This window comes from Falco punctatus (genome assembly GCF_963210335.1).
Source record: "Falco punctatus genome assembly, chromosome: 2".
Classification (NCBI taxonomy): Eukaryota; Metazoa; Chordata; class Aves; order Falconiformes; family Falconidae; genus Falco; species Falco punctatus.
The window spans coordinates 72,267,110-72,280,614 of record NC_137581.1 but is presented as its reverse complement, the minus strand read 5'-3'; the positions used below and the strand labels follow the sequence as shown (position 1 = coordinate 72,280,614).

At 36.6% G+C, this 13,505-nt stretch overlaps 1 protein-coding gene across 1 annotated transcript in view; it reads left to right on the top strand.

Annotated features, from left to right (window-relative positions):
* Positions 1–13,505, top strand: part of OCA2 (OCA2 melanosomal transmembrane protein) — a 226,847-nt gene that overhangs the window by 141,441 nt on the left and 71,901 nt on the right. The window contains exon 22 of the mRNA XM_080377365.1: positions 6,473–6,566. Coding sequence (XP_080233491.1) covers positions 6,473–6,566 — 94 coding nt within the window. The remainder of the gene's footprint in view (positions 1–6,472; positions 6,567–13,505) is intronic.

Below are 13,505 nucleotides of genomic sequence, written 5' to 3'. Positions count from 1 at the left end.
TTCCAGCCCTTTCACCAGCTTTCTTTCCCTCCTCTGGACACATTCAAGGACCTTCACATCCTTCTTTACTCGTGGGGCCCAGAACCGCCCACAGCGCTCCAGGTGAGGCCGCACCAAGGCTGAACACAGCGGTACCATCACCTCTTCTGGCCGGCTGGTTGTGCCGTGTTCGGGGCACCCCAGGGTGCGGGCTGCCCTGGTGGCTGCCAGGGCCACTGCTGACCTGCATTGAGCCTGCTGCCGACCAGCACCCACAGATCCCTTTTGACAGGGCTGCTCTCCAGCCACCCCTCTCCCAGTTTATTCTTGTGCCTGGCGTTACTCCATTCTAGATCCAGAATGCAGCATTTTGAGTTATTAAGTTTCATCCCATTAATTGTAGCCCAATAGTCCAATCTATCTAGAAGCTTCTGCAAGTCCTCTTGTCCCTTGAGAGACCTGACAGCACCTCCCAGTCTGCTGTCATCAGCAAACTCACCAACGGTGCATTCAAGCTGTTTAGTTTATTGACGTGTTTTATTGACTATATGCTGGAAGCATCTGTTTATATTTTCCTTTTATTACCAGAACTAAAAATATAGCTGTAGTATAGCCATTTTAGCTGAGTTTAAACACTATTTCCTCAATATAAAGTAACCAACAATTTCCATTAACTACCTTACAGGCAAGGTGACTTAGTCTCCGACAGGTCTTTCTTAGAAACAAGATGATTTTTGACCCACTATTTATTGCCTGTAAATCTATCAGAGGCTTCTTATTTGCAGTACTGAATGTTTCATATGTATCTCATGTTCTCAGTGCCAGTTTTATTTTTAGATCTTCTTTGTCTTCTCCCTACCAGAGTTTTCTACAATGTCCTGCATGTCAGTGCTTGATAAAAGTTTTAAGACTGGGCCATAGCTGTCTGCAGAGACAGACCAATCATCAACAATTTGGGAAGCTACAAATTGTTTCCTATTAATGCACAATCTCTACAGTTTTCACAGAAGACATCTTTACCACATGCAGTTCTTAGCAAAATGTGTGCTGTGAAATCCCATGGTGTAAAGCAGCACTGAATCCCTAAAGTAAAGATGTGGATCGCTGTTTCATTGTCATTTTACACAAATAGACAAAATGGGCAATATGACCTTACTGTGCTGCACAGGAATAGGATAAACTTGTCTAAGATACTCTTATTACACAATGCGGATGTGTGATTACTTGTAAAAGTGTTACCTTTGGAAAGCAGAAGCAGCTGAGAGACTCACTCTCTTATGAGTCTCCTGCTATCCCAGGAGGAGATGCTTACTGATAGAGCAGGACCAGCGCTCCTCCTCTTTGGTATCCTCTCTGCATATCCAGAGTCCAGCTGGTAAAGCTAAATCATCATTTCTCTTTGTATTCCAAAAGGAGATCTTAACAGGTTCAGAAAAGGTCTTCCTTCTTCATGTCCTTGACAGTGGAATGCCATGTCCATGAGAAGGTTTTGTTATAAAAATGAGTGAACAGGATAAGGGTCTTGATTCAACTTGTTCTTTGGCAATTTGGAGTCTTGGAAAAGAGGCTGTGACAGCAAGGTGTGAAAATGTTAACTCTTTGATCATCGTTTTGCTTACAAAGAAAGAAATCTATGTACCAAAGTAAACGTGAAAGCAAAATGTTCAAGACTCTTCATTCCACTTTTGTACAAACAGGACCGGAATGAACAAGGCTTGAGAAGTGTCAAATAGACCCCCTCTGTCTGTAGACAACAGAATTGAGATGTGCAAACAGCACCAGTTTCTTTTAACAAAAAAGGACTGCATACCATAATGTAAATGCAAGGATTGTTATGAGGAAACTACAGTACTTTACGAAATTTTGCTTAGTAGTATTTGGTGCATATAATTCTGGTCTAAAATCTCTCAGATTTCTTTTTTTTTCAAAACCTTCATTTAAAGTAAACATTGAGCATAAACATTTAGCTTCCTTTCTCTTTGATTGCTTCATCTGGCTTAAATTTTCAGAATGTTAGAGAGCTGAGAGGTATAAGAAATATACTGTCCTAGAGAATCATATTTTTTGAGTCTGAATTTCTAATATTATTAACTGTTAATAGATTATATTCTTTAGGGAAGGTGGATAATTTATAACAGTAATAAAATCCCATTCAATTTTTAAAAGCTTGCAGTACTGATTTAAGAATAAAAATGCTGCAAAAGTTGAAAATATTAAAAATTACATTTTTGGTATTTTTATATTTGTAGCATGTTATACATACTTCAACAGTATATGGTACAAACAAACATTTTCTTCACAAGGGTTGCTTTTGTTTAGGATAGTTAATATAGACAAATGTGCCAATATGTGTAGACACTGGCATTGTTCTTTTTGCATCATCTTACATCCTATATATATTTTACACATAACACCCTATATAGAATAAAGATTAATGGCTATTTCATTTCTGTATCAAGTCTTTGGGGACACTCTCCTTTTCCCAGGTACAATCATTATTTCTTACAGTTGCATTGCATTTTTCTGTTTTAATACCTAGAGGCAGATAGCCCTACAATGAGTGGGTGAGAGGGATTTGGCTTTGCTTTATAGAGCTACATCACTCATTCTATCTAAATCCTGCCAATCAAGCAGCAATGTTGGGTGCTTCAATCTCAAACTTTCCAGCAAAATCAGCAGTTTTTAACGAAACTGGTCAAACAGAGATTTATCCTGGTGAGACTTGAAATAAAGGATAAAAGAAATAAAAGCTATTTACCTGTTAAGACATTATTTCTCCCCTAATATTGATAAAGGTCCTGTTTACATAATCCAAAGAGGGAATAATGAAGGAAACATGAGGCTTCATAGGCTTTAACTTTTACTTTTTTCTCTGTTGAGGGGCAGAGCTTCATAGAACTATGAAAAAATCTAAATCCAAACAAGTTAAATCAATATGACAAGATATTTATACAGTATGTATCACAGCCAGTTATACCCCAGTTTGCAAAGTATCCTAGCTTGGAGTGCTTTTGATGCTATTGTAAGTAGCATCAGGTTGAATTAGAAAGAGATGTAGAACCAACCCAGTTTTTCAAAAACATTGAAAACTACAGTGAAAATTTTCCTTCTAACCCTTTTATATTTTGTATTTCTGTTTTTATCACTCATGTTAATCATAACAGTAGATGGAGCTAAGGTTTGAGATATTGATAGCGCAAAAATGTTGCCCAACACATACTCACATGAAAGAAAATTACACGTGACAAAAAGGTGATTTTGGGGGAAAACAGAGAGGCAGGCTCCTTTGTAACTGACTGTGCATGATCCTTATGTATTTAAAATACATATATTAAAATACAAATGCTCAAGCACTAAGAAATGTCCATTGGCTTTAATTACTTTACAACATCTCTTCAAGAGTTCTTGCTGATGATCAGATTTCTTTTTTTTCTTTCTTTTTTTTTTTTTTTTTAACCAGGAAAGTTGTTGGGATGGAATATAGAACAATCTGTTTGCATTATGCCTACTTTTAGGTCAAAAGAATTAGACACCAGTGACTTTTGGACAGCATAATGCATGTTTGCAAAAAAATTACTGTACATTATGGATCAACTAAATATTTCTATCTGAAACACTAGAAATTTAACTGAATGTTTTGCATTCATCTTTTATCTGGTTATTCAAGTTATTAAAAACTGAAACTTATGGTGCAGCACACCTTGTTAAAAATAAAAAGGATATATACACATTAAATCTAACTTCAAGCACGTGTCAGAGATCCATAGAACTTCCATTGTGACTTATAACCAATATTCTTTAGTAGAGATTAATTCCTTTAAATAAAGGAAACATTCAAATTTAATTGTAAACAAATATGTATTGCTAAGGCTTGTTTCAATGTTTTGAAACATCTATGAAACAGAAAAACAGACATCTATGAGAGCAGAGATTCTTGATCTAGCCCTATTGCCTGTTAATGGACTTAGGAGCATAACATCATTGATGATAATTCTAACATAGATGATTAATTATTATGAAACCTTTTAAAAAAGAATTCACAGTATTTCTAAGTGGAAGAAAAACAATGTGATGTCAAGGAGAGAACAATAAAACCAATGTGGTCAACTGTATATTTTGGGTCCCAAACCTGATGGATTTTCAAAAAAAGAAATGGAGATTCAAGCACATTACACAGTTGCACCTTCTCTTGATACATTGCAATTTATCTTTGTGTTTAAAAGACACAGTGAGTTGAAACCTTTGTTCAGTGACTTTCTTTTAGAGGGTTTCTGTGTCTTAAGTCAATAGAGACTTAGAGGACACTGAGAGCTCTTGATCCTGAGCTCCTTCACTAAACAGAGAACCAAATTTTCTGATGGCACTATTATGCGTGTGTGGCTGCAAATACCAAGCAGAGAATTATCTCATGGACTTTCTGTCTGGGATTTCTGTTTTGCTTCTTGCTTCCCCTGTCCTTCACAGTGCCGTAATTAGGGAGGGGGCTCCTGGAGGGCTCCAGGGCTCTGCTTTCTGCATGGTTCTCAACAGTGAGGTGTGAAAATGTCATTACTTGCTCTGCACTTGGGAGCTGACTGGCAACAGCTTTAGGACTGACCTCAAGAGCAATGAAATAGGATTATAATTTTAACCTCCTCTGCCTAACTGCCTTCTCTGCACTGGGCAGGTCACACACAAGGAGAAGTCTAATTTTAAGAGGTGTTGCTAGTCTGCATGGTTCAGGATTGTGTCCTGCAACAAGTGAGTTAACTGTAGTACGTCAGGATGCTTGCAAATAATTATGAGGAACTAAATAATTGGGCTTGGTCCTCTGGTCCAAATTATCTAGTAGGAAAAAATGCTTTATTTAGATTGAGCAAAATGGCTTATCCTGTGATTTCAGTATTTGTGTTTAAATTTTGGTTTATGTTGAAACACAACATTGTTTTTAAATAAATATAACTGCAGTTTGACTTGCATATGTTCTAGCAGTGATGGTTTGAGAGAAACAAATTCTGTGGGGAAAAATAAAATCTTTTATGACTGTTTCATGGGAAAAACAGACAAGATGTTGGGCATGCTGACCCTTCTTTGGGCCTTAAAGTAGAAATAGACATCTTCAGGCAATGTTGAATTTAAGAATAATTGTTTAGATATTGACTTATCTAGTTAATTAGTTAGAGGATTTGAGAGGCATGATTAATACCGCTGGCAGGAGGGATGGGGAAACTGTTGTATTCTTCATAAAGCCTATATATTGCTCTATACCAAGAGAACACACACAGTCAGTAAAGGTGAGCATCACTCAGCCATCAAAATGAAAATATTTTTCAAGAGGGAGCTGTTCCATCTCTGAGATCATAACCCTTGAGGGGGATCTGTGGAATACATTCAAATGACAAACTGGAGGATTAAAAGTCATAAATTTAGTCACCACCGAAAATCCTGGACTCTGAGAAAGGATTAATTTTAAGGCATATCACAGTTATTTCCACAAATCCCTTCCTGCTTGATCTCTTGCTGTTCCATGTTTGCGTATTCTTTCTCTCTCCCTTTTGGTCCCATAAACATCTGTACATGTTATTTAGCCTTATCACCTCTACCTTTGCTAACAAACTTCACTCTACAGGTACTAATTACATTTTTCTTGCAAACCAAGTGGTTACACAATTCAGTTGAACTCAAACCAGTTTTTTGCAACTAAGGTGACAGTTGTTTAGCTTTGAAGGGTGTTACTGACTGAGAACTGGTGCTACCAGAAAGCCTCCCTGCTGTATTTTTGGGCTGTATACTATTTGCCTAATGAAATCTATTATGTCTCCCTACAAACTTTTCAGGGGGTTTATTTTATTTGCTAAAGTGGTTAAATTAAATTCATAAAACTTGCAAGTATTTCCCAGTGAACTAAATTTATATTTTCTGGTAAATACAATGTTAGAATAAAAAGTAAAACAATGAATTCAGAAACCAGCCACATTGATCTTTCTCAGTTTTTTCCCTAACAGATCGGACATTTTTAATTATAGTAAGGATTCTGGAGTTTTTTAGTTACTGATACATGATTTACAGCCATCTTGATTGTGAAGGTCTGGGCATCTCTTACAGCTGCCTCCAGCAAGAGGGGATACAGCTCTGTCCTTTAGGTTTCAAGAAGTGGAGGGGGAATTGATTTATAGTCACTGTCAGTTCCCTGTTGAATTTGAAGGATCTAATGGAAAGCACTCATAACCTTAAGAGGGGCCTCAGTTTTGCTAGCGATATCTGTGTCAGGCTTCGCCTAACGTTGCCAATACCTTCTCTTTGGCTTGTAGGACTAGCACAGTCAGTGGTGAAAAGTGAGTACAAATCAAGAATATGATGCAAAGTTAATAATTAAAAAACAACAAACAAGCAAAACAGTTATTCTTTAGACTTGCTGGTGGTTTAAGTTGTTTACTTCAATGAATTTTAATAATATTGTGCTGATGGTTAGATAATGTCTCCTGAACCTCTCTCTTTTCTTCTTAAACCACAGATTCCTGTGCTTCTCAATCTGAGTAAAGATCCTGATGTTAACTTGCCTGTGAAACCATTAATCTTCTCATTGGCCATGGGGGCGTGCCTTGGAGGTAAGAGTTTATGTGAGAAAACCAACATAAGGTAATAACTACGCAATTATGGCACGTATAAACTGGCACAATAGCTTCAATGATTTTATTATGCAAAGCATAAGGAGGGCCTGATCCAGCTCCTTTTGACTTCAAAGGATTCTTGGATAAAGATCCCACTCACTGTCTGCTGCTACAATAGGATTTTTGCAGTCTGTGTTTGACAACCATATCTGCATAAAGTACAGACGCACAAAGAAGCAGTCCAGATGGTGCTTATAGGGTTCTGATCTTTTGTGAGAGAAAATACAGAGAAACATTTAGCTTTCAGAATAGACACCCATCATTGCTCATTGAAAAGATGGGGAAAATGTGTAATAGCTGGGATCTGAAGGCTTGATTCAAAGTCTGCTGAAGTCACTGGGAGGTTAATAGCTGGGATCTGAAGGCTTGATTCAAAGTCTGCTGAAGTCACTGGGAGGTTTTGTGGCTGGCTTACAGAAATGGTTTGAGTATCCATTTGCTAACGTATTTAGCACTCCTCACATTAAGAAAAATCTTTTTGAAGTCTTTGGGAAATGTACCTTTAATAATGAAAGCTAATAGCCATTGTCCTAATACCCATCGTGGTGCTAACTGGGAATTCTTGTATTGTCAGTGCATTAGCAAATAGCAAGCAGATGGTTTCATTACTTTTTCTTTTTTTTTTAATTGAAAATGAACCATGTATGTATTGTGGGCCCATGCGTTCCTTTCTATTTGTTATAACAGTAAAGAAGAATAACTGTCTCGTAGTGTTAAAATTAATGTTTATACCCAATTATTATTATTTTTTTTACATTCTGAAAATGGCTTATGAAGATGTTCCAACAAGTTTCCAAATAGCAAGTGTACTAAGTACAATTAAAATGTGTGAGTTTTGAATGAGAAATAAAGTTAGTATTTTTTTTTTTTTACTACCAAGAATTTTAATGCTAGTTACATTGTATTGGGCTGTGTTTTGATTCCTAAATACTTAGGTAGTTAGGTTAGATAAAATTAAGATGGATAAATGGTTTTCTGACATCAATCCACCCCTTCTCCTGCTCTGTGCCCCTCAAAATAGTTTCCCTGACTTTACAGAGACTGAAGCTAAAACGAGTTTTGTGTTCAATACAAGTTCTGGCTTGTTTATTTAGCTAAGTGATTGCAAGTACAAGTGGCCTAAATACCTGACAAAGATTATAATGAAGTAATTTACAGATTGAATTTTAAAAGCATGTTGCAAAGGCAGGACAATTTATACCAAACAACACTTAGTCATTTGAGGATTACCTTTTTGTACTCATCATTACTCATCATTATATTGTGGCTTTAATTTGTTCCTCTTTAAAACCAGTGATTTGAATAATCAGCCTATCTTTTTATAGATGTTTTTCATAAAAATATAATCTTTCTTCACAATTTGCTAATCACCAGACGTACTCTGATTTCATTAAACTTTCAGATTAAAAAAAAAAACAAAACAACAAGGATATAAAGTTGGCCAGATTATGCTGCTGTATTCTGAGTGGAGACACTTCACCAACCTGGGAGCCTTTACAAGACTCAGCTGTTTTTCTTAAAGTATCAGTTATCATCCTCACCCAAATTTCTTTAATATGATTTGTTGAAGGGTTGCTGGGATTTTAACAGACACTTCTGTGTCTATGTAGTATGAGATAAAAGTAAAAATATAAACAGTACCATGGGAATTATTTGGATTAAAGACACTAGAGATTCATAGGAAGTGCCCAGGTATTCAGATAGGCTCCATACAAATATTTGGATAAAAAGTTAGATCATTATCTTTATTAGCAAAAGCTTAAACTCTCCAGACTGTTCTACTCAGATAAAGCTGAGAATATGCTGAGTTATACTGGCAAAGGCCTCATAGCCTGAAAATTAACATGCATTTCACTTTCCCATATCAAAAGAAAAAGCTAAGGGACAGAAGCTTATTGTTAGAGAATGAAAAGTGGGGGAAAGCTTTTGCTTTAAAAGATCTTGTAGCCCCCAAAAATGGGGGAAAAGGGTTTTTTCTTTTTTTTTTTTTTTTTTTTTTTTAAAGAAAGTGTTGATGGTCTTTAAAAATTATTTCCAAAAGAGAAGTCTTATCAGCACTGAAGTGGTGTGAAGGAAACCTCAAGGTAGACTAATCCCTTTGTGGAAGGAATAGATGACAGTTATATCATTACTGCCTGGTGCTTAAGGCAAAAGATGGGATCTTATCACTGCTTATGCAACCATAGGAACTTGGCAAACAAGACATTTTATAGAAAAGTCTGATGAAATAATAAATTTTATCATCATATTTTAGGGTTACTTGTTCACTACATAATGCAGAGCTTCAGTTCTGGTTATTTGATAGCATTTCTGGGATTCAGGATAAACACTGCTGTATGCTTATGTGTCTGTGAAGGGAGCATCAGCATTTGTGCCTGCCTTGGAAAATGGTGTGCAACATTTTGTCCCGAAAATTTTCCAGTGGGTGCAATTACTTTTTTCTACTGTCATGAAGTGCACAGGCAGCTACGGGTTTGGAAGGTGATAGGATGAGAATAGACAGTAATTTTCCTTTGTTGCTTTAGCTGTTGTCCTGGAAATGAAAAAAGGGTTGGGTCAGTCTCAAGCAACATGAAGACACCTTTGCCAGTATAACTGCAAACTTGTTGCCATCTTCAGCAGTGTCTCCCCAAAGAGTTGCTGCTATTAAATTTGTGTCTTTCATGGCATTAGGCTCAGATAAGGATTAACTGAATATTGCATAGATGCTCCTTGCTTTGTAAAATGGGTCTCTGAAGGTGAGAAGAGATAAAAATCCTGTCTCTTAATCGAGGAAGCCAAGGGCAGTGATGACCTTGGGCAGTTCCTGGTGAGATGGTCAGAGTTTTGAAATCTTTGGGTCTTCCTTGGAGTTTGCCAGTTCTTTTCTGGCAGATGTTTTCTTGCTTAGGTCATGTCAATCTTACATGGTTAAAAAAGAAACATATGTTTTCAGAGGATCTGGTTTTGGAAATCTATGTTTATATTTGTCCCAGCCCTCTTTAAAAACTTAAGTTGTAAGTTAGAAGTCTGGCTGCCCCAGCCTCCCTTTTTGGTGATGGGGGTACTGACATGTCCAGGAGGCAGATGTTTATTGATCCTCTGAAATTGGCAGATGCTGTCTGCAGAGCACATCGGAGCCCCTTATGCACAGAACGGCAGTAGCTGAGAGGGGCGCCCAGAGACAGGTCAAATGAATTAGGGGCTTTGGGCCTTTTGGTTTGTCAACTCTTCTGAATGCTGAACGACCCTATTAGTTCACATCTGTTTGAGCATTAGTAGTCAGGCTAACTAAGTAGTTAGAAAAATTTTATTGCTTATGGGTTTTTTTACGTACTATCTGCCAGTATTTCAATTACATTTTGACCATGAAGGGAAAACAAGCAGGAAATTTAAAAGGAACTAAAGGAAATAAACGAGGATGTAACTTCACTTGTTTTCTGTGGTGTTCTGATAAATCTGTATCTGTATTTCTTTTGCACGAGAGGACATTGAATAATGCTTTATTCATTAATGCTTCCTATTCTAGTACATGATGGAATTATGGTAACTCTTGAGACTAAGCTGTATGTAGACCTTCCAATTGTGTCTAGGGAATGCTGCTCTGAAATTTTAGAGGACAAATGAAGATTGCTAGCTACAGCAATTTCAGAACAAAAGGTGCTTTAATTGCACAACTTCTATTGGCTCATGAGTTTTAAAATAACATGAAATATGAATTCAACTCAATTTGAGTAAGTGCACAGTCAGAAATCCACCTGTTAAGACTGTTGAGTTGTGTAGAACTAGGTTCTTTACTGAGCTTTTCAGTTATAGTTAAAAGCTTTGAAGGGCTTTTGTACATTTGACATTTAAAGAGCTGGCATTTATTTGTTTTTTATCTGTTTCTTTTTTTCATGATTTATAAAAAGTATGTTTTTGACAAAAGCAAGAAAAAAAAGATTGAATTCATATCTGAAAGTCCTTACCTTCTGAGTTCTTAGTTGCTAGCGCAGAAAAGTGCAAAAAGTATTTCTCTGCTGCAGTGACTATTACTGTGGTCCGAAGGGGATATTTTTTACAGTGTATAGTTTTGCACTGCTTTTCTTCTCTGTATTTTCTTTTGGAGGATGACACCTGAAAGTCATCATTGTCACAATTCTGTGGAAAAAAGCAATCTCTAGGATGCCTGCAGCTGTGTTATTCTGGCCACACAATCTCAGTTGTAGGCTCTACTTCAAGTAAGGAGGGGGGGCTGCTGGCACTTTTCTTCTAACCTTACAGGGTCGAAACCCAGGTGTGAATAAAATCCATTATCTACAGGACAATGTGCTAATTGCAGCTATTAAAGCAGTGCAGCCCACAGTGTCGCTGAACAGTGGAATTTCTCTCTGTGGTGCAGTGCTACAGCTATTCTGTCTCTTGGCACCCTTCCTTAGGTCCCTTGACACAGGTGGTGCCTTGCACAGTGGAGTATCATTGATTTATTATTCCTGCTCTTTCTGCTCAATAAAATCCTAAACTAGTTGTAAAGCTTCAGACACACTGAAGGTATAAACCCAGAAATATTGTTTATATTTCTAAACCAACCATCATTCATTTCAATATGAAGGAAAAGTGATAGTCTTCAATAAAACTTAAAATATATTAAAAATATATAATAATTAATATTATTTTAAAAGCTCAACTCTAAATCCTTTTAATTTCTTTTATAGTTACAACAGATCAAGTTTGTATAACACTTTTCAATTTGAAAGATTCAAAAAGTCTATGAAGTACTGGATGTATGGTGTAAAAATATAGCATTTATCTAAGAGCAGCACTATTTAGCTTTGGTTTTGAACTTAATTCTTGTATACAATGTGTAACTGAAACAGTAGAAAAAAATTTTAGTGGAGAGAATATACCTACTTCAGCTTGATTTTAACCAGGAAACTGATATTGAAAGTCTGTATTGTTTCTACAGCAGTCTTTTAATGATGAGAAATCCTGGGGCTCAGTTTTGTGTCTTCTGGGTGAGCCAGCCCTGATTTAGATAAGTATCATTTTCTATGGATATAAAACTCATAATCCAAATCAAAGGGTAGTATTGTAGGGAATGAGAGTGACTTGAGATCTTTGAAAAGGAAAAGGAAGTTGCTGCTCCTGACCTTGAAAGGCAGGCAAAACAAATAAGGAAATTTAGAAAATGTCTCACAGTTTTTCTTTAAAGACCTCGATGGAGTCTTTAGCAGTATTATGCCTCTAAATTGTACAGATCTACAAGCAAAATACAGTCGGTATTTTGTATGTCTTTAATGTCTAATTTACTTCCTGAGTATGCTTTGCAGTGTTTGTATGATGTTTGCAATGATGGAAATGAGTGCCGTGGACTTAAACTGTGATTGCTGTCCATTAAATGGCAGTACTCCATGCTTGTTCTTAATGAAGAGCTTATTCAGGTGTTAAATGGAAGGGGTTTTTTGTAGCATGAAGAACAGCATCATCAGATATAAGCACAAGGAATCTTTTGTCTCTATTAGTATTTGAGTGCCCAGACTGTCCTCTTCCTGATTTCTGGAACAGTCAGAATCTTTAACCTTCTATAGAAATCCAGCTGCTGTTTTCCTTGGCTCTTTCATGACATTCAAACAGTGTGCCATCTTCATGCTTTTTCAGTATGACTGCTTCAAGCCCAGCAGCGCTGTCAAGTCCTTGGTGTCAGAGCCAGGCTCATTACTAGAGTCCCCGCAGATAAAGGAGATTCTCTAGTCTTTAAGACTACCGAAGATAAGTCCTCTGTGGCATTGAAGATACACAGAAGAAAGTTGTGAATGTAAAATGTAAACCCAGCTAAAACAGTGTGTACATTTGACAGATGTCCTTTTGTCTGTATTAAGGCAGTATCACAGGCCTGCTTGGCTTTAAGATATTGAGTTAATATGGAAAAATCAACCATATTGAACATGGTCGACTTTCCTCAGCAAGGACATTTTTCTAAGCTTGGAAAGAGTTACTTTAGCAGACATGCATATATAGCTGTACGTGTGTTATTAAGGGGGAAATATGAAGTAATGGATGCTGTTTCAGCTGTATTGATGAGGATTTACATTTTGCATGGTAAATCTTTGATTTTTAAATGAAAAGGAAAAGAGCTATGTGTACTAGGTAGAATTCTGTTCTATTTTACATTGATTTAGAAAAGAAATTTAGACCAAACATCAAGATCACTGGATTATAATGCTTGCATTACTGATGAATTTGAAATGCTTGTATCAATGGTTTTCAATCTGGATGAAATAACAGCATGCTATAAAATTCTGCAAATTAGAGATAGGATAATGATCAGCGATGACATTGGAGACTCCTACAAAACATATGTGGAGTTTTGTTTAATACTATTTACTTGCTTTGTGCATTTGTTTATCATAAATTACAGAAGGTTTCTTCTAGAAGCCTTCACCACTTCTGTTTTCAGAATTATATAGAATATACAAACTCATTATGTTGTATTGGTGAGTTGCTGCAATACAAGAATACGGACTCTGCATAGTTGTCAGCAGGTTAGAAGGTAGTTAAAAGGTAGAAGCCAGACTATCAGACAGAACAAGACAGGGAAGCTATAGCAAGTTTCAAAACACTTAAGTGCAGAAGATAATACTGGACTATCTACTTTCCTTCCTCTGCAGTTTCCAGAAAATAACCCCTTTTCTGCACCTTGAGTGCTGCAGCAGAGAGGAGGAAAAAACCTTCAGTCTTCAATATTCATATTTATTTATATTGATGAATCTGACACTCTGTATGACACAAAGAAAGTTATAATTGTGCCCTAGATGTAATTTATACATCTATTAATAAATATTTCTAGTACACCTGCAGTTAGCACACCTAAACCAAAGAAGGACACTAGCAGGAGCTGTGAAACTGTTTTTAAAAGAC